This window comes from Diadema antillarum, unplaced genomic scaffold, assembly GCF_040938485.1.
Source record: "Diadema antillarum isolate AM-2024a unplaced genomic scaffold, OU_Dant_1.0 seq00000693_RagTag, whole genome shotgun sequence".
NCBI lineage: Eukaryota > Metazoa > Echinodermata > Echinoidea > Diadematoida > Diadematidae > Diadema > Diadema antillarum.
Genome location: NW_027271598.1, coordinates 1,615,428 through 1,643,180, shown reverse-complemented (window position 1 = coordinate 1,643,180; position 27,753 = coordinate 1,615,428). Strand labels below are relative to the sequence as shown.

The following is a 27,753-nucleotide window of genomic DNA, read 5'->3' as shown; positions in this document are numbered from 1 at the left end:
TACCTGACAATGCTCTGGCGCTGGAATATTCTTTTAAATGGACAGCCTGAATCAAAGTGGAAAATCAAATAAAAAGTAAAGCCCGTAATCAGGGACATAAAATTATTGAAGCCCTACGTGAGACGGCTAAAGAGTCTTGCCCAAAATATGCCATATAGGCGTAAAGTTCATGAAGGCCGTTATAGATTTACTTTAAAGTGAAGTCGGATAATGAGAACTCTTGACTTGAATCGGGATGAAATTGAATAGATTATTATAGACTGAAGGACGACTACTCCCCCCCCCCCCCAGGATATAATAAGGATGACATTAATGACAATGTTGCCACTAGTACTTACAGAAAATCACAAAGTTACTGATAATGTTGGAAAAAACAACAACTAAAGATCAGCAAGGATGAGCAGTAGACCTACTACAGCAGCAGATTCTGCAGTCTGGGAATGAAAGACTTTTCTTCCAGGGGCTTAAAAAATCAGCTAACAAACATTTCCCTGAATCATCTTTTTTGAAGTGAATAATGTTACATGGCTTACTTTTTTTTTTTTTTACTTTTTAGATTAAACATGATACCTGGATGGCCGCTCCATTAAACTTGGGATGCCCAGGGTACACGCTGTCGCGCAACGATGCACTCGTATAACGGGCTTTCTCGGACTATTTAAGCTTGTAATTCACATATTATGCTTGGTGGAACAAAATAACCCCTTCCGCTCTCAGAGGCCAGGGAACATTAGTACACCAGGCAAGGGATGCGACTGATCTATGAGCGCAGGTGGAGGACACAAAATCACATCTACATCCTAACGACAAACCATCGTCTTACACACGAAAAGTTGACAATTTTCGTTCAATTTTCATAGGTTTTAAATGTTACGTCAGACATGTCTTCCTCAGACGGAGCGCCAGCACAGCAACAGTCCACAGTACCAATAGTGACAGCAGACGAATGGTGGGGGAAATGCAAAAAATTGGACGTCTTGGGAGAACAGATGTCGTACTACGACTCCGACCCCGATCAGCGCGATAGTGATCGAGCAGTCGTGTTTCTCCACGGGAACCCGACCTCGTCGTACCTCTGGAGGAACGTCGTACCTCAAGTTCAGCCTATTGCTCGTTGTCTAGCTCCCGACCTAATCGGCATGGGCAGATCCAACAAGCTCGCAAGCCTGTCGTATCGCTTCGTCGATCACTATAGATTCCTGTCTGCCTGGTTTGACAAGCTTAATCTGCCTAAAAAGGTGTGTAGGCCTCCTTAAGGGAATGTTTGGTTACTTTTTTAAACACAAATGAACAGTGAGCACTAACGTGATTTTTTTTTTTCTTCAAAATGCTGTTTCGTTTTTTCCATAATATTTTCTCTCTCGTTCTTTGTTAGCTTTCGTTAATGTGTGAGTTAGGCGGTTGATCCTCCCCGAAGCTGAGATTGTAAGTACTGTAGTAGTACGTATATTATAATGTAAAATCGGCACTATATCGTAATACATAAACCATGGCTCAAAGCACTTACTACGATAAATATGTTAATTTTTGTATCCTTTACCCTAATATATCTTGTTTAAAAAAAATTGTCGTTCACTGTGTGAATTCCTACTCTTGTGTTATCACAAACAGTAGCTCCCTACACATGTTAGAGATCTTACTTGTTTATGCATCTTTTTGTGAGTTCATTATACCTCTTGCCCTTTTTGAGTTACCAGTTCATAATACAGCTCAGAATAGCATGTCTGAAAAGAAATAGATAAGCTTTAAGGGCACAACTGAAAATTTGATCAACAGGAAATGAAATTAGGAAATTCACAGTATTCTGAATTTTCACAGATTTACACAAGTAAAGTTCTCGAATAGTCAATATGAATATGGAAATGAATGAGTTGATGATTTCATGGCCTCAAAACTTGTCACATATTTTGTAGACAAGAACTGATTCCAGCTTGTTTTATTCAAAATTATATTTATATTTCTTACTGATCACTATTATAGTTTTGAGGCCATGAAATCATCAACTCATTCATAACCATATTTTTATGGAAATGTATATATAATATCAAGTAGGGCTATTTTGAAGTTGTTTGTTTTGCACATAAGCAGAAGAAAACTTTGAGGTGATGACATCGCGATCTCATACATTTGCATATATGCATATTTACTGTTCGAGAACTGTTCCCGAGAAGTGTTTTGCAAAAATGAGCTAAAACAAATCTAGTTATTTCTGGTCTAGAATAAATTGTGCCTTAACCAGAGAGGTGATGAAGAAACGGGAAAGAAAAAGATCTGATTCAGATAAATAATTATGTGGAAAAAAATACTGAAAGAATTATCCTTATTGTATGAAATAACTCTTATTCGTGTTAGGACAATGAGAATATTCGTGCTTGTGGGTTAAGAGTTAAAATTAATGAAAATGTAAACGAAGTTGTCCGTCATTATTTCAACTTCAGATGAAAAATAGACAGAATCCACTGGCAATGCAAGGTGGGCAATTAAAATGTGCTAACTGAGGTTGTAATTGAATAAAGGGGTTGGTGGAGATGAGAATTGGGCTTTCAACTTTTTGTGAGGTACCAAGAAACCACTTACGAAATAGTATACAGAGCATACCATTTTCAGAGGAATTCAGAGTTTATTTGATGAAAATCGGGTTTGGAATGACTGAAACATCCAAAAACAAAGTAAAACAAACCGACCAGGAATAAAAGATTGGTCCAGCTTTTTATTAGGAATGCTCTTTTTTGTTGTTGATATCTCAGCCATTTCAAAACCGATTTCCATCAAATAAACGTTGAATCCCTCTCGGAATTACATGCCTTTTCATATTCATTAGATATTTCTCATTATTTCACCCAAAAATATTAGAAACCTGAAGTTAGGTCTCAACCAAAACTACTACATGTAGCTCCATTTAAGTCTGCTTTCTCTGTATACAGATCAGCATCGTTTGCCATGACTGGGGCTCCATACTGGGCTTCCATTGGAGCAATGAACATCGTGATCGTCTGGACGCCCTTGTTCACATTGAAAGCCTCGTCGCTCCTTATCACGGTTGGGAGGAATTTCCCGATGCCGATTTCAAGGTGTTCCGCACCGACGAAGGGGAGGAGATGGTTCTCCAGAAGAATGCCTTTGTGGAAGTACTCATGCCTCGCCTTATCAAGCGGGAGCTTAGGAAGGAGGAGAAGGAGGCCTACGTGGAGCCCTTCAAGAACCCAGGAGAAGACAGACGCCCAACCCTGACGTTTGCAAGGCAGATCCCCATCATTGGAGATGGTCCCGAGGATGTCATTGCAGCTGCTGCAGCTTATTACGCCTGGCTGAGTGAGTCTGCAAATCTCCCCAAGTTGTTCATCAATGTCCTATCTGGTCTCTTTGGCCCGAGCGTCAAGAAAACCACTGAGCACTGGCCCAATCAGAAAGTTGTTGATGCGGCTGGACTGCATTTCATTCAGGAGGATTCGCCCATTGAAGTTGGGGATTACATCAAAGATTTTTTGTCTGGTCTTTACAAGTGAAAATGTTTTCATTTTTTTCATTTCATTTTTACCTTCTATTTAGGGGCAGGGTTTGTCTCAGAAAATAATCATGTAATGAGTAATTCTTGAATCAATCATTGTTATAAACAAGATGAACGACGGCTAATTAAATGCATGAGATGAAGCATTCATGCGCAGTAGACTATTCTTTCCACCCCCCCCCCCCCCGAAAACAGAGCAGAAACTGTGCTTCTCTGTGAGGCAGCCAATCGATCCTTCTGGAAAGATCATCATAATGATGGAATGAAATGTAACCATTATTCTTGAAGATCGAAATGTGTTGTGTTTAATGAATAATATGGTGACACCAAAAGCTTTTTTTATTGTCATTCCTTTATAATAATAATCTGTGACTGAATTTTGTTGTGAAGTGCTGTGAAACCATTCCTTGACCGTGTAAGAGCGCTATATAAATGATTCAATTGTATTGAATTGTATTGTACATGTATGTTGTTTCATCAAACAAGGCTCATGTTTGTAGTACGTCATGGTTAATAGAAATCGAGGTGTAGGGGTGAAGTGCGAAATACAAAATGTGTAGTCTGCGCAACGGCATGAAAATGTAAGTGTAAATGTGCATGAGCTTACTTTTTTTTTTCTGCAGAAAAGTTGAGAAAAGCTTGGTGGAAGTCATGTGCCTGATGTATTCTCTCTTTATATCTCTCTTTTTACTTTAAAATGTAGGCCCTACGGTATTTGCCAATAATGGAATCTTTATTAGTGGATGTAGGAGGATCAAACAAAATTGTCTGCACATTAGGCTGTAGATAGTGACAAAGCTGAATGGACTCAGTATGTAAGCTTTAAAACATTGTAAATGATAAAAAAAATGTTGCCTGCTATTAGATGTGTATGTTACAACATGTCAGTCAAAAGGGTCTAGATGCTCATTGCTCATGGACTCCGTACAGGGCAACCAGAAAGTAGGGTGAGGTGCTAGACTCGCCTAGTACCCCCTTGATAGAACGAAAATCTACAGGTTGCTCTAGTAGGAGGCACCTACGGGAAATTATGAAAATCCCTGGGCGAATATAATAGGTGCGCGAAATTGATACATGACATTGTAATGAAGTCTGGTGGGTTTGCCATAATCAAAGGCTGCTGTGATTGCAGTTACCATGACGAATAACCCGAATACTCATATCTGATTGGTTACTGCATGACTGCTGCCATTGAAAGAACCATCATTGTAACATAACAATAATCATTGTAATGAGATTTATGGAATGGAGACCCGAGTCTGCCGTCGGCCCGCGGGTCAACAAAGCTCATGTATTACTCTGCGCGATGAGAATGGAGGAGACAAGGGGAAATGGTATAGAGGGAAGCTTTTTATAGAAACCGTATTAAAGGCTGCAAACAAAATTGTCTCGATTTTTAGACGACGTCCCATCCGATGGCGATCATGCGGAGATGGGCACAAGGTCGCCGATCCGATTATCACGAAAACTTACAGCTTGACTTCATGAAATGAATGTTTTAATCAATTTGTGGTTGTTTGTTTTGTTTCTTGGAATTTGTTTGCAGCATTATTCAAACCGATTAATCAGTCTTAAATCAGTTCAGAGTTACCATTGCTTTCATTTTTGTATGATGCAGATAAATTGATGATAACATTACGTAGATAAAGGGTAAATATGCCAATTCTTGGCAAATGGAGTACATCATACGCGCAGAGAAAAGACGTGAGTGCATGATATACATTAAAGGCATTATTTAGGCCCTATACCACATCTGCAGATGAAACAAAAACTCAGCTTTAGTGCTTCAAAATAGTTTTAAAATGTGAGTTAGGGATAGAAACCACTAATGTAAAAAATTAATCAGGATAATCAATGTTACATATTGTTTAATGTTAGATATACAAAATATGAACAACAGTTATAATAAAAGTGTTTCTAGACTAAACCGTCCACAGTTATGGTTAAGTGAGAAAAATAGTGATATCTCCTTATATTTTAGGGGGTTTTTGCAAAAATTTCATATAGTAGGATGTTTTGTGATGCAACTGACCTACACATAATTATGCAACAAATGTAATAACTCGAACATCGCTGCTCCCAATTATAAGCTCTACCCTTAACTAGATGTAAATAATCAATACTGAGACATTCTGTATGAATGTTACTAAATCAGCAATTTCTGTGTTGTCTGTGAGACTTCGAATAAAAGATCGGCCCAATCACAAATTGTGTTCCTCTTTACGTGTTGTTTAATGTGCTGTAAAGGACTCCCTCTCGCTCTATCTCTCTCCTTCACTCTCTATCTCCTTTTCTTATTTGTCTCTCTCTCTCTCTCTCTCTCTGTCTATCTCCCTCCCTGTATGCATGTGTATGCACAGTAAGAGTGCTAGGGTTAGCTTCTACAAGTTTTGATTATATGTGATTTTGATTTGATGATTTGATTTCATATATTTCATATATTATGTGATCCTCCTCCAGGAAACCCTGACAAGGTCACAGACATCAAACCTGATCAAACTGCATCTTAAGATGATATGGATGAAGAGGAATAATTTAGTATCTATTCAAAATGTAAAAACTACCTTGGGTTCATTTTGCAATGTTTAAAAACTACTAATATGTTATTTTTTGTGAAGCATGTTATTAGCACTACATGTAGAATTGACACTTGTCAAAAAAAAAAATTAATCTCTTACATGCTTGACTGAATCCAAACTTGCACCTGGAAATTGTGTCGATTCCTTAACTACCTGCGGTCAAAATCCTAAAGTCATTAAATGTTTTGAAGTTTGACACATCTTACTTGTTTATGAAAATTGTATATGATCACCACGAGAATATATAAATAAATAAATATATATATATATATATATATATATATATATAATATGTTATAAAGTACACATTCTGTTCCCAAAATTGTTTAGAGGAAACTGATTTCTTGTCTTAGATTTAAAACAAAACCGCAGTAAAGTGCGAAGAAATAAAGGTCCATTTTGCCCATGACATCATCTGGAAGATGAATACAGACTGTATATCCATCACTGAGTAGGCCCTAATGAAAAACATCACAGAGAAAGAATGTGATTACATTGCCACTTATCAAGGCTGTATAAAATGAATGTCCAATACTGAGTCATCCCAGGTGATGTTTGGAAGTTAACAAATTTCAGTGTTTATTTCAAGGACTGCAATAATATATAATTTATGATTTAATATAATAATTTATGAGTTGTGAGTGCATAGGGCACGAATATCGCACGAGGCGCGAGATAAGCCACTGGTCTATTCAACAAGGCGCGTAGCGTCGCGTTGAATAGACCAGTGGCGAATCTCGCGCCGAGTGCGGTATTACGTGCCCCAATGCACGAACAAAATCATAAATTATTCGTTTTATACAACACCTTGTCCACAATCACAGTACTAAATTAGTGACCGCTAACTCAGGAAGGCCCAAAAATAAATGTAACAATTAGGCCGAGAATTGTAAACCACCCTGTGTACTGCTTCAAACACTCGTCATGATTCGACCACACAGTCACAGGAATCACAAACTCCGCAGGGTCTATACCCATTCTACGCTAACGTTAGATCGAGTTAGGCCTGACTGTTAAGCCTACCTGAGATGTCGGTAGATCTAGTAGTAGGTCTAGACTTTCTCTATTTCCGAAAATGATTTTGTATAAAAACACAGAAAAATAATCAAATTACGGTTTCTCAACTTCAAATGAAGTCTTGATTTTGGGATCACTGTGGTCCACATAGCAGATCAGAGTCAAAACTAAAAACACAGCAGTAGGTAGGCCGCAATACATGCAACTAGCTAGGTAAAGTAGCTGCGCGTACACGTTAACGTTGCAGTACTCCGCCGCGACTGGTCTGTTTACCGGCAGCGCATCGCAGCGCAGCCGGCCAGCACGTAGGGGCAAGCATGGTGTCACCGGACACCATGGTATTACCGGACACGCACATTTTTGCGTACTAATGACATTCTGTACGCGCGAGACTTCGTAGATTAGCCTCACAGAACTTTGTGTGGATCGAAATCGCAAAAAACGCCACATAAAAATGTAAAAACACGAAAAAATTCACATTTTACCTCAAATTTATAGTTGAGTGACCCGCACCTCGTTTATAGTTAATATTTATGCATGTTTGAATCACATTTCGCGACTGAAATTCCATGAAATCCCACTCACATACAGGAAAAATACTGAAGATTCTATTAGAACCATAAGATCACTGATCAATATCGGAAATTTGTAGCTATCGTCCTCAAACGCGAACGATGCGGAATAGTTGTGCGCCAAGGGGCACGCAACTCATCGCCCGCGCGTGCAGCTCCCATAGACAAAGCACGTATACTCTAACCAGTTGTCGATTTCTCACAAGGTTTTATTGCGTGAACTGTTCGAAATGGTCAAGACAGACATTTTACTGTAAAATACGAAATTTGAGCTTCATTTGCAGATTTTTTGTGTGTGTCATCCGCTCGGTGAGAATGTGTACGGTGATTTGTGGGATGAATTGTGATTCTGGTGCAAGGATTAGGTGCGAAAGACCTCGATTATTCGATTACGAAAATAGCGTCCGGTAATACAATGCGATTTTGCACGGCGCAAAAAACCACTATTTTTAGAGGGGTATGTTTGAAGCATATTTTCTAAAAACTGGAACGAAGAAATGACGTAAGTTGGCTGAATTCGTAATTTCCATGAGTCTGTGAATAAGTGGTGTTGTTTTTAGCCGAAATTTCATTCTATGAGTACGGAATTCAAAGCCACAAAGAAAAGCGTCCGGTAATAGGATGTTCCACCCTACAATGTAGTTTGCTGGCGCTTTTATTGCTGCTGTGAGCCACAGAACTCTGTGAGCGGCCATGCATTAGTAGCCCCCCACGAAGCCGTGCTATAGTACCTTCGAGCCGTGCAATAGGCCCATGCCAGGGGCCTATTGTATGGCTGTCACTCTCAATGAGTTTGGTAGGTATTTTCTATTGAATGTCATGTGACATGTTCTTGGCCAATCACAATTCGACATCATTCTGAGGTGTTGTATAATACAATATATATAACATCTGGGGCATGTTGCATAAAAATTAATATTATGGTTAACTTTGCCATCCAATTGTAACTACCATGGCAACAATACTCAACAGCCAATCAAAATCAAGAATTCCATGGAAGTTACCATGATGCCAAAGTTACCATAATAGTAAATTTTATGCAACAGGACCCGTATGTCAATCTACCAAATTGGGTTGCTGTTCTTTCTTCTCTGTGAAAGGTATAACATTCTGGAATAAGCTGTAAAGCATCCCCCCCCCCCCCTCTCTCTCTACATCTCTACGGTGGTTTACACACTATGTTTGTGTATGTATGTTGTATGTGTGTGTTTGTGTGTTTGTCCTTCTTTTGTGTGTGCATTTTTCCCAGTGGGATATTTATCATTCTAAATCCAACATACGTTATCTAAACACATAATACATCATACTACTTCTAACAAAGCACTTTGAAAAACAGGCAATGAAATGTGACTCAGACCATCATTTATTATTGCCATACACATCAAGAATACGGGTGTCCAAATAGACACCATTTTTCTGAAACACTTATGATTATTACTGTACTCAAGATTTTTTTTTTTCTTCCATCGTGCGGCATATTCCAGGTTTCTAAAGACGAATTTCAATAAAGTTCGAATATCTTCTCTAAATTGCTTTTGCCATGGTTTCCAGAAGAAAATGGTGGTACGACTGTGCGGTACGCGTGCACTGCAAAAACAGTGGTGTTAGATTTAACACCACTGGTGTTGAATCTAACACCGGCCGAACTTCAATAAAGGACCTCACCATCTGGTGTTGAAGTAACACCGTCTCTGGTGTTAAAATATCCAACACCCATGGGTGTTAAAGGGTGTAAAAATATACCAACACCAGCCTCGGTGTTTTTTCAACACTTAAGAGAGTGTTAAGAAGTTGACACCATAATGGTGTTCATTTGACATCCCAACACCAGTTATGGTGTAAGTTCAACACCCGTGGTGTTAAAATATACCAACACCAGCTTTGGTGTTGCTTAGATTATTGATAAGTTGACACCACTTTGGTGTTCTTTTGACACCCTTTAACACCAATGACGGTGTAACTTCAACACTATTTGTTGTTAGAATCTATACCCCAACACCTGTCATGGTGTTATTCTAACACTTCAAAGTGTTATAAGTTTGCATTATTTGGTGTTTATTTGACACCACAGAAGTGTTGATTCAACGCTTCAGAGTGAGAAATAAATTCCAAGTGATGCCAACTTATTAACAATTTGAAGTGTCGATACCTCGACATCATTTCACACTCTCCACATTCAATCACACAAAATAACACAGTAATGTAAGTAGGTGAAAGACAGTCACGTGCCACTAGGTTGATCAAAATATTTAATAAATTCTGTCTGTCACAACAAAACACAATAATTCTATTACATGTAATGAAAGCCTCATCTCTACAATATAAGTATCAAAATGGAAAACCTTTGACCCTGTCAGTTGGTTCTGTGATTATCTATGCAAATGAGATACATTATGGCTATTGTAGGCTAAAATATCAAATTTAAATACTCACTCTGAATACCTTTGGCCTTCTTGGCACTATCAAGTTGAATTTTCAAATGAAATTGATACTAGTATTATATCTTCTTAGCTCTATCATTCAAATGTTCAAATTGAATTGCCTACTCAGCTGTATAATTCAAATATTCAACATAGATCATCCAGTCTGGTTGTAAAATGTTAACATAAAAAAAAATTATACTCTTTCTTTTGATCAATGCTATTGCAAGTGACGATACAAGCATGTGAAATTCTGATCATTTAAATATTCAAATGACACACATAAGGCCTTCTTGGGCCAATATTTTCAACTCGAACTGGATGTAATTGATACCCCCACCTAAAACTTAGAGAGTTAGCTCAATTCATGATATTCTTGTATGCCTTTTGTTGAAAAAAAAAGTACAATGTAACAAAAGTTGTTACCATAGCAAGATTACTCAACAGTGAGATCAGTGTGCGACTCATTTTAAGATTACACTGGTTACATGAGCGAAACCTCAAGTCAAATGCTAGAAAACTGAGGGAGCTCACCCAATTCACAGTATTTTTTGTTTGATTTTCATTTTGAAAGATGGTTGCCATTACATTAGCACTCTGTGCAATATTTCAGGCCAGATGCTAAGAAACTGAGGGAGATTGCATAATCAACTGTCGTGTAAGTTTTTAATTTGAAAATGTCACTGCCATGATAACACTTTCTTTGACCGATACAAAAGATGACATTTGCACATTAGCGCACTACAGTGGTCACGTGCCAAATTTCAAGTCAAATGCCTAAAACATGAGGGAGTTATGAGTCAATCACAATATCTTCGATTGCTTTGTATTAAAAAAAAAATAAGTTAGCATGGCAACGCATTGTTTAACATTGACGAGATAAGTGTTTTGCACATCTAGAATTTATCTTGTCACAATATATAGGTGTCATATCTCATGGTTATTGCTAAAAATTGAGAGAGTAAGCTCAATCCACTTGTAGTTTATACGATTCTCATTACAAAATACCATTAACTTGACAACATACTATTTGACAATGACGAAAAATAAAATTTGCACAGGTACATAATACAGTGGTCACATGTGCCAAATTTAAAGTCAAATGCTCAAAATCTGAGGAAGTTAGCTGAATCCACATGGTACTTGTGGATGATTTGTATGAAGATGCTGTTGCCATGGAAACGGATTTATGACCCCCCACAAAGTGTCTTGCACGATAACATATTATCATAGTGACCATATGTATCAAATTCAGATTTAAATGCTAAAAAAAAAAGAAACTACGAGAGCAGCGTGATCCACACAATTTTGTATGATTTGTTTAAAAACTGCAATTGCCATGGCAACAGATTTCTGGACAATCGAATTTCAACAGAATTGATTTAAAACTAAGTAGCTTGATCCACATTCTGTATTTGTAATCTTTATGAAAATTTGATGTTACCATGGTAATGCATTACTCCATACTGACACATGTAAACTAGGACATGTAAAAATTACAAGGTCGTTGTTCAATGTCCCCTGGACTAAAGGTAATCACCTCCTCATCAAAAACTGTCATCGACTAATGAAGAGTACTGCTTCATCAACTGTATATCATCAGTCTCTATCTCGGTTCCTCCATAGAACTGGACTTGGAGTATCTTCACAGTTTCACTGTCACAATGATGATTCTTCAAGTGTCTTCTAAAACCATTGAACGAATCAAATTATGTCCGTACACAGGCCCCCTGGGCGCAATTTATTGTTTGTCCATCACTCAGTCCATGTTCGTATGGCAAACAGTGAAAAAAAAAAGCAGTTTCAGTGGGAACTCCTAAAGAATGCATCACTTCATTATCTATTTGAAAGTTTAGATCTCGGTTCACGAACTCGGGGTAATTCCAAATGTCCAAAGGTTGATGAGAGGTTTTGCATACCGTAGACAAAACACATATTTAATGTGCTTTGAACAATGTGTCGAAGGCACTCTGAATGATATCACCAGGGCAGGGTAGTACCAAGTGGTCAACAATGAAGTAATATTGGTACACATGTATGTTATCCTTCTGACGTCCTCTGTCAAGCAAGCTGCATCTTCTGATCTTCAAGCAACCAAGCTGCATCAAGAGCTACATCTTCTTCTGCTTTCCCTCTTCAAGTGGTGATCAAAACTAGCATCAGGCTGAAAATGTAAGGAAACAATGAAAAACAAAGAGACATTGTATGAATCTATTACAAATAAAAACTAGACAAATTTGACTGTGACATTTATTTCGATTCCATAATGCAATTTGATAGACTCAGTCACACATAGGCTTAACACATTTTATTCACATTTATGATTATTTTAACAGATTTCAAGCTATCACACACACGGAGGGATGGACTACTCAAAACCATAACAATTCAGGCACCACTTCTTGGCAGAGGATAATAAATGGATCTTATTCCATTTTACTTAAAGATCACTATAATTTCACAATTAAAACTCACTTACACTTGTATACCTATTTTTTCTTAAAGAAGCTTTGAAATTTATCACTTTTCTCTTATTCGTGACTGATCAAAAAGCAACTTCAAAATTTTAGCCTACATATGGGGAAGACAATCTTTAAAGTTCAAGGATCGACTTTGAAGAATTCACGAGTAAAGTTCTCGTCGACATCAGGACATAACCCTGACAAAGGCAAGTGCGCAAAAATATTCACAACATCCAAAAAAAAAAAGTTAACCTATGAAACATTGAAAAGCAAGTGATCTTAATAAATTACATAGTCCAACAAGACAAAAAACCCCAGAAAATTTCCCTTGACCTCTAATTTCTTTTCTAATACAAAAACAGATCATAGAAAGTAGAAAATGCAAAATCAATTAAACTCGTAAAAATCAATTTCATTTTCAGAATACCAAAGTACTGTGAGTTCTAATTGCCTGTCCAAAATGACTCATAAAGGCTTGTTCAGATATGATGAGTCAAACTCCGGCAACATTTTAGTGCACAAATCAATGCGATATGAGATGGTAAAAAACAAACAAATAAACAGATCAAAATGCAACAAAACAAAACAAAAACACTGAGGCAAGAGGAATATATTTTGCAACACAGTGGCAAGAAGATATGGTGCAATCAAGCTCAAAAGTAAGTGAAGATACAATGTCATGAGTTTATCTTTATCTTATTTTTTTTTTGAGTCATGTGCATTCATTAACATAATGAAAGTGGCGTGGTTCGGTGCACCATATCTGAACACTAAAAATGTCAGGGGGTTTGTCGCATCATATTTGAACAAACCTTATAGTCATGTAGACTTACCTTTTGAAATCGGATAAGGTAGTCTATAGCCAAAGCCACAGAAATCTTGCACAATCCTTGTGCCCTGGTTCACAGGTGGAAGCAGATAGAGTACAAGAAGGATTTGCAGGTTACTTACATTCTATGCTGTGTTGTAAGAAATGCATGTTATATACAATATATTCTACGACTCATTAACAAAGTATCCAGGTATCAACAGAAATTATCAGTGAATTGCACTGCATAATCAGGGAGCATTAAGTAAAACATATGATCCTTCATGTAGGATGAACCCATGGGTTGTTGTGTGACTTCTTTAAAAGAAAACAAGAAAAAGTCTTCTTTATTTCATCAGCATCTCCAAAATAACAAAATTACATTACATATTGATTTGTGACTGTGAACTTTTATATTACAATTGAGTTTGGTGAAATCCATTCATCTGCCTTTGAAAAATCAAAGTCACAAGATATTTCCTGCATTTTTTTTTTTCATAATGAAGGGCTCCTGACCCTTGATTATTGACCTCACGACCCTCATCGACTCCAGGGAAACGTTTGATAAAATGTATTGTCAGATGCAAAGATTTCAGCTACTTATAACAGTTGTCACCAATGACAAGTTTTGTGGAACGCCCCCTGGATTTACATAGCCTTACCAAGTTTCATTCACAGATGATTGTTTTCAACTTGCGGCATGATACACAAGAAACGATATTGGATGGATAGACATCTAGAACATAAAAAAAGGGGGCTTTCAAAACCTATAGTATTGTGCATACCCTGACTGCTACCAGGTCTGGTGGTACACTATTTGATGATTGCTCCAAGTCTCATGAATCCACATCAGTTTTCCGCGTGTGTTCTCCCAGCAAACTCAACAGCTTGACTGTGGTTTCTGAAGGCTTTCCTCTTGCTAGCTTGACAAGACCTTCCACCAAAAACTGGCCACTGCTCAAAAAAGCTTGGCATCGTTGCCTGGGAGAAGGAGTGAGAAGTACTGTTCAACCTGCATGTGTAAGGACCATGAACATACATAATTATCAAGTGGCTACAAGTCCGCAAACTGTCAAGCTGGTGCGCAAGGTGTGATGCACTGGCTTAGGATTCAAAGTACTGAACATCCACATATTACTGCACTAGTGTATTTACTGTATACAAGTGCATGAAACAGATTTATCTTGTGTGCATGAAAGATTTGATCAGAACTGCAGAAAACAAAGGGTTTTGTTCAGGTGGCTTCAGATTAATTCAGTCGGTGATTGTATTATACATGTATATACCTACTTGAGATATGCTCATAATTTCAAGTTTGTTTTAATTAGCCACGGGGGGGGGGGGGGGGGCAATAATATCCTGCTTCCAGGTATTCATCATCTTTATGCAGTGTACATTTATGCAAATATTATTTGAGGAGAAATGGAAAAATCAAATGCCATTTTGCAATTGATCTACTCTCATTTTCAAGGTTTTTTTAGATAGATAATACAAGTAAAAGGTCTTTTTGCAATTCTGTCATTTTCAAGATTCTCAAGTGCAATATTGCCAATATCATTAAGTGTGGCAATAACATAAGTATGGGGAAGAGGCATATTCCAGAAGGGATTTTTTTTTCAAGAGATTATTTCAACAAATACTACCATCAAAGTAGACGTATATTCCCTCACCTGAATCATGAAAAAAGCGATGATACATGTATTCCATTTTGACTCATTTGTGAAATTTAGGATCAGTTCTCAGACAGAGAACAACTGCCAGTTATTAATATGGGCTGTGATTTTGTTTCTCGCTACCCTTGAACTCGCACCTTACAATTAGATCTAGAGTCTAGAGTCTTAACATGGACTCGGTGGAAATACCGGTTTTACATGCATGTGACGTCAACTTTATAAGAGCATATTCTTAAATTTGTAATCGGTTAGCAAACTCATAAATAGTAGTACAACGTACTCATATTAGAAACTAGTTAGTAGATTCTAACGTAAGATCCACGCGCAAACACTAGCGTCCTATAGAGGCCCCTACGTTCCTACGTGTAGCTACTGAAAACATCACGTAACCTGTTGTGATAAACAAAAATCAGGTCGGGAGAACCCCCCACCCAGCCCCTTTAATCGGGTATTTACGCTCTTTTTAGAGCGATATTTGCTACTAGTACCTAGCACTAATTTAAACCTAACAGTTTGGACCTAGAACAGTTACAGTAGGCCCTACAAAAAATATAGTATACCTACGAACATGTACAAACTTACGAACATGTAACGTTACACACAAACATTGTTCGAACTTCGTCTTCGTGCACGTCAGTAGCGGGTAATGATTTGCGCGCTAACAAAGATCCGCACCAGAGCCTCAGAGGTAAGAAAACTACATCAATAACAATACAAAATGCCACGGAACCTTTTATATTTAAAATTTGATGATATTTTTAAAATGCAATTATTGGACAAAGGAACCCTCAGCGAAATTCGGACTCAATGCACCGCTGTATAGCGCGTTGGTGTTATGGCCTATTACTATGTACATGTATGGCAAACACTATAGGCTACATGTACTTAGTATGCTGCGCTACATAGTATACTATAGTATTATGTGTGTGCTAAGACAAAGTTGTCTATAATATGCGATGAAATCCGTGAAAATCATGCACATCGTTTATGATAGAAAATAACTGGTACACGAAATAATTACCTTAAAAGATACTTATCCCCGCTGACAGACTTAGCAAAGTCACCATCATAGATTCAATGTCATTTTTAGCCCCAGACGACATCGAAAACCTGACTATCGCGATGACAGACGTTGACGACTCCGCGCCACAGCAACAAATTTCAGGCATTGGCATGTGTAACCAATGAGATCATCGGACTGCGAACACGTGACTTTCTCTGGTGGACAACTAACACCGATACGGTGTTACTAGTGAAAACCCCCTTTTCATGACAAAACTATAACACCACTTGGGTGTCATTTTAACACCGAGAATCTAACACCCAATGAATGAGAGAATGTTGGTGTTAAATCAACACCGAAGGGTGTCAAATTGTGTCAATTTAACACCAAATTTAACACCCACCGTTTAACACCCGGTTGGTGTTACACTTTTAACACCGCATTTTTTGCAGTGTGGTTTGTGCCCGACATGATTTTTTTTTTTTTTTTTTTTGCCTCCGGTGATTTCAGTGAGATCTAACATTTTATTTGCGTGGATCTACCATGAAAGTGTCGGTCTGTTGGTCCACTGAAGATTTGTCCATATCTGTCAACCACTTTCACTTTCAGTTCAATTCAAATCAAACTTATTTCCGTTTTTCGACAATAGCATAAACACATCTCACTCTCTAATAGTGAGAGAAATCATGTATACAAAACAATAATGTGGATTGGAAAGAGAACAACAATTACAGGTTCAACTGATTGCCGTTTACACCGATTATCTGTAAAACTATATAGTTATATATAAATCACATACAACTCTTGTTTCAACATTACTAAAGCTTTCGGAGGCACCATTCTTCCAGTGAATCTAGACAATTGTGAAGTTGGTATGATATACTGTTTCCCTCAGGGGTAAGAAATGAGAGAAAGAGGAAAAAAGAAGAAAAGAACGTATAAAGGAGGGCTAAGCAGGGGCGTCACCAGCTTTTTTTCAAGGGGGTGCGTTTTGACACTAAAATGTAACGAGATTTTTTGGACAGACATTTGGAATATGATAGGAAGCTCTCAATCCCTAGACTTTTACTGTTTTTTGAGGGAAACCAAGCGGGGAAAGGGCACCGGCGTAGCTAGGATTTTATCTTTGGGGGGGGGGGGGGGGGGGGGGGAGGAGGAGGATGTAGAAGTACCTGTTGTCCCCCCCCCCCTCCTCCCACTCTTAGAACTGAAATTGCATTTTGATGTTGTAAATGGTGCAATTTGATGCATGTTTTGCTTGTTTTATCGACTTGAAACAGTCCCACTTGTTTAAGGTAGCAGTAAATTTTGATGTAGATTATTAATGAACAATTTGCCCGTAAAATAGTATCATCCAAATAAACTTCCTGTTTTAATATTTACACTGAATATCATGAACGCGGCCAAGCAAGAGCGATAAGAGTGAGCGAGTGGGAGGATGTGGGTGTCCCCCTCCCACGGCACTCCACGTCCAAATCACGTACAAAAAGTTATGAAAATTTGGTGGACGTGGTAGTAAGTGGTAAGTTTTTGGTCAATTTTAGTTTGGTCGTGCTTTATACGGGGTATGGCCGTTGGCGACTGTTCCACTGCTGAAGCACTACCTAGGCACGGCTGACCACGTCCAGCCACGTGTGTGTACGCGGAAAAATCCATTTGTCAGCGATAAGCCGCTAAACACACGCTATTTCCCGTGATACCAACGCGTAACAGGAGTCAGATGACCGTGCTCTGCCCGTGACAGATCGCTAAACTTTCGCGTCTTTACCGCGTCTCCCCAAGTTTTAATCACTGCCGGAACACGGATCATCACGTGTGTTTCACGTGTGTTGCACGTCTTTACCACGTGTGCCTCCCGTGGTTGTCCGCGGAATAAAATTTTGAGCAGATCAAAACTTTTTACCGCGTCCGACGCTGTTCAGAATTTTCCCCGCGTCCTGCCAGTCTATAAATCTACCGTAGCTCGCCTTAAACTTAACATCAACGCGAACAACATCGTCTGCTTCACGGGAGACCACTTTTTGACGTGTTTTGGCCGTGCATAAGCCGTAAAGCGCTTTGCGACCGGGGGTTTTACACCATGGTTTCTACAAGAAAATGATGGTATACGACGGAAAGGTACGCGTTTTTCCCGTGTGCCCTTCATGAAAATATTTGGGTCCAGGGTTTCATTGAGATCGAATATTTTATTTGCGTAGATCTTCCATGAAAGTGTCAGTCGATTTCCTTTTATTGTTGGTCCACTGAAGAATTGTTCGTATCTGTTACCTACTTGAGTTTCGTTGCTTAGCAGTGCAATAATTGTATCACACAAGATCACACTAACGAGAATGATTTGCCATTTTGAAGCAACACTTTTGCTGTGTAACTGCTGTTTATTTGAGCGCGCACGTACTCTCACTGAGATTTATCACTCCTAGCAACCTATCAATAATGTAGCCAGCCAGCTTAATCGAATCATTATGAAAGATTTCAGGATCTAACATCTCAGCTAGAATAAATTGAAGTAGTAATGATGCTCTACTCAGCCATTAAAGTGTGCACGATCTTGGCGATGCTATTTTCAGAAGTTATCCAGTCTCATCAGCCGCTGTCTCATGGCCCTCTGTAGTAAACATGCACATTTATTTCAACTGAAATGACTATCGAGAATTCTATTGAAAAGACTGGAATATTTAGAGCTTCTGGATTGCCTTTGCTGATGATATGAACCTCTGCAGGCAAGGGAGGTCAGTCGGTGTGAGGAGAGTTAATAAAAAGATGCCGTACTCTATAATACTCTGACGGTTTAGAGTTGAGGAGGAGGTCAGGTCAGGGAGGTGTATGGCTTTCGTGCAAATTGGTGTGCAGGTTGGTGCGTCATACCAGGGAGGTGTCTCCCCCACAGAACTTTGGTCTCACATCCCTGGTCTGACACAATGCAATGGTAACCAAACGTGCCTGGTGCCTACGTCTGGCCTTTGCCCTCGTACCGAGAGAAAGAACGCCCCGAGCTCCTCGGGTCATGCACGCAACCCTGGAAAGTCCCAAAACAGGCAGCCTCTCAGCAAAGATCACTGCATGTACCTTCGTTTGTGTCGATGGTATGTGCGAAAACAGTGTTTGCTGCTTCAAACCAGGAAATCGTTGCAAAAAAAAAAACACAAAAAACAAAAAACAAATAAAAAACAATAAGGAAAGTAGAAATTACGTGGTGCGTAATATAATGTCCCCGCCGGAAGTAGCATTTTGTAGCAAAATGTACAATGTAGGTAAAAAATCAAGGTCAAAGGTCAAAGGAGTCAAAGGTCAAAATTCTGTGTAGAAGTTTTGAAGCCCTCACCTAGTGCCATCACATAAAGCAAACGGAATCGAAATCGGGTTAGAAATGGCAAAGGAGTAGCATTTTGTAGCAAAATGTACAACACAGGTCAAAAATCAAGGTCAAAGGTCAAAATTCTGTGTAGAAGTTTTGAAGCCCTCACCTAGTGCCATCACATAAAGCAAACGGAATCGAAATCGGGTTAGAAATGGCGAAGGAGTAGCATTTTGTAGCAAAATGTCGGAAAGGTCAAAGGTCAAGGTCAAAGGTCACAACTGAAATTCTGTGTAGAAGTTTCAAAGCTCCCATGTAGTGTTATCATATAAAGCAAACAGAATCAAAATTGGCTCATAAATGACAGAGAAGTAGCAAATTGAATATTTCGATCACACACGGACGCACACACATACACACACACGGACACACACACGTACGGAGCCCGTTTCATAGTCCCCTGCTCGAACTCGTTCGGCGGGGACAAAAAAATCAAAAAACAAGAACACCAAAACCAAACAAAACATCCATCGAACAGGTGTCAACTACTTTGCCGGCCAACGAACATCTCGCTGTTCTTCAAGTCACTGAGCTGGTCGTTACTGAGGATGAACGGGGAGGGGATTTTAAAAGATAAGTAACAGCCTCCGTGACAGTATTTCTTGAATGATATACGATTCTGATGTTTCCGATCTCAACGAAGTGGAGAGTATGTAGATAATGTAGGCCTATCTATGCTGTAGTATTCTTGTAGGAGAACCGAATGTCATTTTACTTGTTGGGGCCTCATTAGTATGGGATCCATCTCTTTGACCAACAACTCCTGAAGCCTTGTCGACCACTCCCATTATAATCATGTCTCCTTGGGTTGATTTGATGGGTCTTTCTCAGATGATAGCTTATTGATACGCAAGCATTTTCATATCACTGTATTTTCATGGTGATGGGTACCTGACAATGCTCTGGCGCTGGAATATTCTTTTAAATGGACAACCTGAATCAAAGTGGAAAATCAAATAAAAAGTAAAGCCCGTAATCAGGGACATAAAATTATTGAAGCCCTACGTGAGACGGCTAAAGAGTCTTGCCCAAAATATGCCATATAGGCGTAAAGTTCATGAAGGCCGTTATAGATTTACTTTAAAGTGAAGTCGGATAATGAGAACTCTTGACTTGAATCGGGATGAAATTGAATAGATTATTATAGACTGAAGGACGACTACTCCCCCCCCCCCCCCCAGGATATAATAAGGATGACATTAATGACAATGTTGCCACTAGTACTTACAGAAAATCACAAAGTTACTGATAATGTTGGAAAAAACAACAACTAAAGATCAGCAAGGATGAGCAGTAGACCTACTACAGCAGCAGATTCTGCAGTCTGGGAATGAAAGACTTTTCTTCCAGGGGCTTAAAAAATCAGCTAACAAACATTTCCCTGAATCATCTTTTGAGAAGTGAATAATGTTACATGGCTTACTTTTTTTTTTTTTTACTTTTTAGATTAAACATGATACCTGGATGGCCGCTCCATTAAACTTGGGATGCCCAGGGTACACGCTGTCGCGCAACGATGCACTCGTATAACGGGCTTTCTCGGACTATTTAAGCTTGTAATTCACATATTATGCTTGGTGGAACAAAATAACCCCTTCCGCTCTCAGAGGCCAGGGAACATTAGTACACCAGGCAAGGGATGCGACTGATCTATGAGCGCAGGTGGAGGACACAAAATCACATCTACATCCTAACGACAAACCATCGTCTTACACACGAAAAGTTGACAATTTTCGTTCAATTTTCATACGTTTTAAATGTTACGTCAGACATGTCTTCCTCAGACGGAGCGCCAGCACAGCAACAGTCCACAGTACCAATAGTGACAGCAGACGAATGGTGGGGGAAATGCAAAAAATTGGACGTCTTGGGAGAACAGATGTCGTACTACGACTCCGACCCCGATCAGCGCGATAGTGATCGAGCAGTCGTGTTTCTCCACGGGAACCCGACCTCGTCGTACCTCTGGAGGAACGTCGTACCTCAAGTTCAGCCTATTGCTCGTTGTCTAGCTCCCGACCTAATCGGCATGGGCAGATCCAACAAGCTCGCAAGCCTGTCGTATCGCTTCGTCGATCACTATAGATTCCTGTCTGCCTGGTTTGACAAGCTTAACCTGCCTAAAAAGGTGTGTAGGCCTCCTTAAGGGAATGTTTGGTTACTTTTTTAAACACAAATGAACAGTGAGCACTAACGTGATTTTTTTTTCTTCAAAATGCTGTTTCGTTTTTTCCATAATATTTTCTCTCTCGTTCTTTGTTAGCTTTCGTTAATGTGTGAGTTAGGCGGTTGATCCTCCCCGAAGCTGAGATTGTAAGTACTGTAGTAGTACGTATATTATAATGTAAAATCGGCACTATATCGTAATACATAAACCATGGCTCAAAGCACTTACTACGATAAATATGTTAATTTTTGTATCCTTTACCCTAATATATCTTGTTTAAAAAAATTGTCGTTCACTGTGTGAATTCCTACTCTTGTGTTATCACAAACAGTAGCTCCCTACACATGTTAGAGATCTTACTTGTTTATGCATCTTTTTGTGAGTTCATTATACCTCTTGCCTTTTTTGAGTTACCAGTTCATAATACAGCTCAGAATAGCATGTCTGAAAAGAAATAGATAAGCTTTAAGGGCACAACTGAAAATTTGATCAACAGGAAATGAAATTAGGAAATTCACAGTATTCTGAATTTTCACAGATTTACACAAGTAAAGTTCTCGAATAGTCAATATGAATATGGAAATGAATGAGTTGATGATTTCATGGCCTCAAAACTTGTCACATATTTTGTAGACAAGAACTGATTCCAGCTTGTTTTATTCAAAATTATATTTATATTTCTTACTGATCACTATTATAGTTTTGAGGCCATGAAATCATCAACTCATTCATAACCATATTATTATGGAAATGTATATATAATATCAAGTAGGGCTATTTTGAAGTTGTTTGTTTTGCACATAAGCAGAAGAAAACTTTGAGGTGATGACATCGCGATCTCATACATTTGCATATATGCATATTTACTGTTCGAGAACTGTTCCCGAGAAGTGTTTTGCAAAAATGAGCTAAAACAAATCTAGTTATTTCTGGTCTAGAATAAATTGTGCCTTAACCAGAGAGGTGATGAAGAAACTGGAAAGAAAAAGATCTGATTCAGATAAATATGTGGAAAAAAATACTGAAAGAATTATCCTTATTGTATGAAATAACTCTTATTCGTGTTAGGACAATGAGAATATTCGTGCTTGTGGGTTAAGAGTTAAAATTAATGAAAATGTAAACGAAGTTGTCCGTCATTATTTCAACTTCAGATGAAAAATAGACAGAATCCACTGGCAATGCAAGGTGGGCAATTAAAATGTGCTAACTGAGGTTGTAATTGAATAAAGGGGTTGGTGGAGATGAGAATTGGGCTTTCAACTTTTTGTGAGGTACCAAGAAACCACTTACGAAATAGTATACAGAGCATACCATTTTCAGAGGAATTCAGAGTTTATTTGATGAAAATCGGGTTTGGAATGACTGAAACATCCAAAAACAAAGTAAAACAAACCGACCAGGAATAAAAGATTGGTCCAGCTTTTTATTAGGAATGCTCTTTTTTGTTGTTGATATCTCAGCCATTTCAAAACCGATTTCCATCAAATAAACGTTGAATCCCTCTCGGAATTACATGCCTTTTCATATTTCATTAGATATTTCTCATTATTTCACCCAAAAATATTAGAAACCTGAAGTTAGGTCTCAACCAAAACTACTACATGTAGCTCCATTTAAGTCTGCTTTCTCTGTCTACAGATCAGCATCGTTTGCCATGACTGGGGCTCCATACTGGGCTTCCATTGGAGCAATGAACATCGTGATCGTCTGGACGCCCTTGTTCACATTGAAAGCCTCGTCGCTCCTTATCACGGTTGGGAGGAATTTCCCGATGCCGATTTCAAGGTGTTCCGCACCGACGAAGGGGAGGAGATGGTTCTCCAGAAGAATGCCTTTGTGGAAGTACTCATGCCTCGCCTTATCAAGCGGGAGCTTAGGAAGGAGGAGAAGGAGGCCTACGTGGAGCCCTTCAAGAACCCAGGAGAAGACAGACGCCCAACCCTGACGTTTGCAAGGCAGATCCCCATCATTGGAGATGGTCCCGAGGATGTCATTGCAGCTGCTGCAGCTTATTACGCCTGGCTGAGTGAGTCTGCAAATCTCCCCAAGTTGTTCATCAATGTCCTATCTGGTCTCTTTGGCCCGAGCGTCAAGAAAACCACTGAGCACTGGCCCAATCAGAAAGTTGTTGATGCGGCTGGACTGCATTTCATTCAGGAGGATTCGCCCATTGAAGTTGGGGATTACATCAAAGATTTTTTGTCTGGTCTTTACAAGTGAAAATGTTTTCATTTTTTTCATTTCATTTTTACCTTCTATTTAGGGGCAGGGTTTGTCTCAGAAAATAATCATGTAATGAGTAATTCTTGAATCAATCATTGTTTATAAACAAGATGAACGACGGCTAATTAAATGCATGAGATGAAGCATTCATGCGCAGTAGACTATTCTTTCCACCCCCCCCCCCCCCGAAAACAGAGCAGAAACTGTGCTTCTCTGTGAGGCAGCCAATCGATCCTTCTGGAAAGATCATCATAATGATGGAATGAAATGTAACCATTATTCTTGAAGATCGAAATGTGTTGTGTTTAATGAATAATATGGTGACACCAAAAGCTTTTTTTATTGTCATTCCTTTATAATAATAATCTGTGACTGAATTTTGTTGTGAAGTGCTGTGAAACCATTCCTTGACCGTGTAAGAGCGCTATATAAATGATTCAATTGTATTGAATTGTATTGTACATGTATGTTGTTTCATCAAACAAGGCTCATGTTTGTAGTACGTCATGGTTAATAGAAATCGAGGTGTAGGGGTGAAGTGCGAAATACAAAATGTGTAGTCTGCGCAACGGCATGAAAATGTAAGTGTAAATGTGCATGAGCTTACTTTTTTTTTCTGCAGAAAAGTTGAGAAAAGCTTGGTGGAAGTCATGTGCCTGATGTATTCTCTCTTTATATCTCTCTTTTTACTTTAAAATGTACGGTATTTGCCAATAATGGAATCTTTATTAGTGGATGTAGGAGGATCAAACAAAATTGTCTGCACATTAGGCTGTAGATAGTGACAAAGCTGAATGGACTCAGTATGTAAGCTTTAAAACATTGTAAATGATAAAAAAAAAAATGTTGCCTGCTATTAGATGTGTATGTTACAACATGTCAGTCAAAAGGGTCTAGATTGCTCATTGCTCATGGACTCCGTACAGGGCAACCAGAAAGTAGGGTGAGGTGCTAGACTCGCCTAGTACCCCCTTGATAGAACGAAAATCTACAGGTTGCTCTAGTAGGAGGCACCTACGGGAAATTATGAAAATCCCTGGGCGAATATAATAGGTGCGCGAAATTGATACATGACATTGTAATGAAGTCTGGTGGGTTTGCCATAATCAAAGGCTGCTGTGATTGCAGTTACCATGACGAATAACCCGAATACTCATATCTGATTGGTTACTGCATGACTGCTGCCATTGAAAGAACCATCATTGTAACATAACAATAATCATTGTAATGAGATTTATGGAATGGAGACCCGAGTCTGCCGTCGGCCCGCGGGTCAACAAAGCTCATGTATTACTCTGCGCGATGAGAATGGAGGAGACAAGGGGAAATGGTATAGAGGGAAGCTTTTTATAGAAACCGTATTAAAGGCTGCAAACAAAATTGTCTCGATTTTTAGACGACGTCCCATCCGATGGCGATCATGCGGAGATGGGCACAAGGTCGCCGATCCGATTATCACGAAAACTTACAGCTTGACTTCATGAAATGAATGTTTTAATCAATTTGTGGTTGTTTGTTTTGTTTCTTGGAATTTGTTTGCAGCATTATTCAAACCGAGATAATCAGTCTTAAATCAGTTCAGAGTTACCATTGCTTTCATTTTTGTATGATGCAGATAAATTGATGATAACATTACGTAGATAAAGGGTAAATATGCCAATTCTTGGCAAATGGAGTACATCATACGCGCAGAGAAAAGACGTGAGTGCATGATATACATTAAAGGCATTATTTAGGCCCTATACCACATCTGCAGATGAAACAAAAACTCAGCTTTAGTGCTTCAAAATAGTTTTAAAATGTGAGTTAGGGATAGAAACCACTAATGTAAAAAATTAATCAGGATAATCAATGTTACATATTGTTTAATGTTAGATATACAAAATATGAACAACAGTTATAATAAAAGTGTTTCTAGACTAAACCGTCCACAGTTATGGTTAACCCATTCCTTACGGGAACCTGGTGGCCTGTGTATTAAATCTATGGGAATTTCAGAATTCGGCATGGAACGGGTTAAGTGAGAAAAATAGTGATATCTCCTTATATTTTAGGGGTTTTTGCAAAAATTTCATATAGTAGGATGTTTTGTGATGCAACTGACCTACACATAATTATGCAACAAATGTAATAACTCGAACATCGCTGCTCCCAATTATAAGCTCTACCCTTAACTAGATGTAAATAATCAATACTGAGACATTCTGTATGAATGTTACTAAATCAGCAATTTCTGTGTTGTCTGTGAGACTTCGAATAAAAGATCGGCCCAATCACAAATTGTGTTCCTCTTTACGTGTTGTTTAATGTGCTGTAAAGGACTCCCTCTCGCTCTATCTCTCTCCTTCACTCTCTCTCTATATATATATTGATCTATCTCCTTTTCTTATTTGTCTCTCTCTCTCTCTCTCTCTCTCTATCTCCCTCCCTGTATGCATGTGTATGCACAGTAAGAGTGCTAGGGTTAGCTTCTACAAGTTTTGATTATATGTGATTTTGATTTGATGATTTGATTTCATATATTTCATATATTATGTGATCCTCCTCCAGGAAACCCTGACAAGGTCACAGACATCAAACCTGATCAAACTGCATCTTAAGATGATATGGATGAAGAGGAATAATTTAGTATCTATTCAAAATGTAAAAACTACCTTGGGTTCATTTTGCAATGTTTAAAAACTACTAATATGTTATTTTTTGTGAAGCATGTTATTAGCACTACATGTAGAATTGACACTTGTCAAAAAAAAAATTAATCTCATACATGCTTGACTGAATCCAAACTTGCACCTGGAAATTGTGTCGATTCCTTAACTACCTGCGGTCAAAATCCTAAAGTCATTAAATGTTTTGAAGTTTGACACATCTTACTTGTTTATGAAAATTGTATATGATCACCACGAGAATATATAAATAAATATATATATATATATAATATGTTATAAAGTACACATTCTGTTCCCAAAATTGTTTAGAGGAAACTGATTTCTTGTCTTAGATTTAAAAAAAAACCGCAGTAAAGTGCGAAGAAATAAAGGTCCATTTTGCCCATGACATCATCTGGAAGATGAATACAGACTGTATATCCATCACTGAGTAGGCCCTAATGAAAAACATCACAGAGAAAGAATGTGATTACATTGCCACTTATCAATGCTGTATAAAATGAATGTCCAATACTGAGTCATCCCAGGTGATGTTTGGAAGTTAACAAATTTCAGTGTTTATTTCAAGGACTGCAATATTATACGAATAATTTATGAGTTGTGAGTGCATAGGGCACGAATATCGCACGAGGCGCGAGATAAGCCACTGGTCTATTCAACAAGGCGCGTAGCGCCGCGTTGAATAGACCAGTGGCGAATCTCGCGCCGAGTGCGGTATTACGTGCCCCAATGCACGAACAAAATCATAAATTATTCGTTTTATACAACACCTTGTCCACAATCACAGTACTAAATTAGTGACCGCTAACTCAGGAAGGCCCAAAAATAAATGTAACAATTAGGCCGAGAATTGTAAACCACCCTGTGTACTGCTTCAAACACTCGTCATGATTCGACCACACAGTCACAGGAATCACAAACTCCGCAGGGTCTATACCCATTCTACGCTAACGTTAGATCGAGTTAGGCCTGACTGTTAAGCCTACCTGAGATGTCGGTAGATCTAGTAGTAGGTCTAGACTTTCTCTATTTCCGAAAATGATTTTGTATAAAAACACAGAAAAATAATCAAATTACGGTTTCTCAACTTCAAATGAAGTCTTGATTTTGGGATCACTGTGGTCCACATAGCAGATCAGAGTCAAAACTAAAAACACAGCAGTAGGTAGGCCGCAATACATGCAACTAGCTAGGTAAAGTAGCTGCGCGTACACGTTAACGTTGCAGTACTCCGCCGCGACTGGTCTGTTTACCGGCAGCGCATCGCAGCGCAGCCGGCCAGCACGTAGGGGCA

At 38.7% G+C, this 27,753-nt stretch overlaps 2 protein-coding genes and 1 long non-coding RNA gene across 3 annotated transcripts; 2 read left to right on the top strand and 1 right to left on the bottom strand.

Moving 5' to 3' along the window:
• Positions 1-945: 945 nt before the first annotated feature.
• LOC139737479 (coelenterazine h 2-monooxygenase-like) lies at positions 946-3,518 on the top strand. Its single transcript, XM_071648153.1, has 2 exons — positions 946-1,238; positions 2,925-3,518. The coding sequence occupies exons 1-2, from the start codon at positions 990-992 to the stop codon at positions 3,504-3,506; spliced, it is 831 nt and encodes a 276-aa protein (XP_071504254.1). The 5' UTR covers positions 946-989; the 3' UTR covers positions 3,507-3,518.
• Positions 3,519-11,339: 7,821 nt separating this feature from the next.
• LOC139737478 (uncharacterized) lies at positions 11,340-14,361 on the bottom strand. Its single transcript, XR_011711378.1, has 3 exons — positions 14,152-14,361; positions 13,392-13,455; positions 11,340-12,260 (listed from the first exon to the last, which is right to left on the bottom strand). It is a non-coding gene; the product is annotated as an uncharacterized lncRNA (long non-coding RNA).
• Positions 14,362-20,912: 6,551 nt separating this feature from the next.
• LOC139737477 (coelenterazine h 2-monooxygenase-like) lies at positions 20,913-25,754 on the top strand. The gene is made up of 2 exons (XM_071648152.1): positions 20,913-21,525; positions 23,206-25,754. Exons 1-2 carry the CDS (start codon positions 21,037-21,039, stop codon positions 23,785-23,787), a joined length of 1,071 nt encoding a protein of 356 aa, XP_071504253.1. The 5' UTR covers positions 20,913-21,036; the 3' UTR covers positions 23,788-25,754.
• Positions 25,755-27,753: the final 1,999 nt, after the last annotated feature.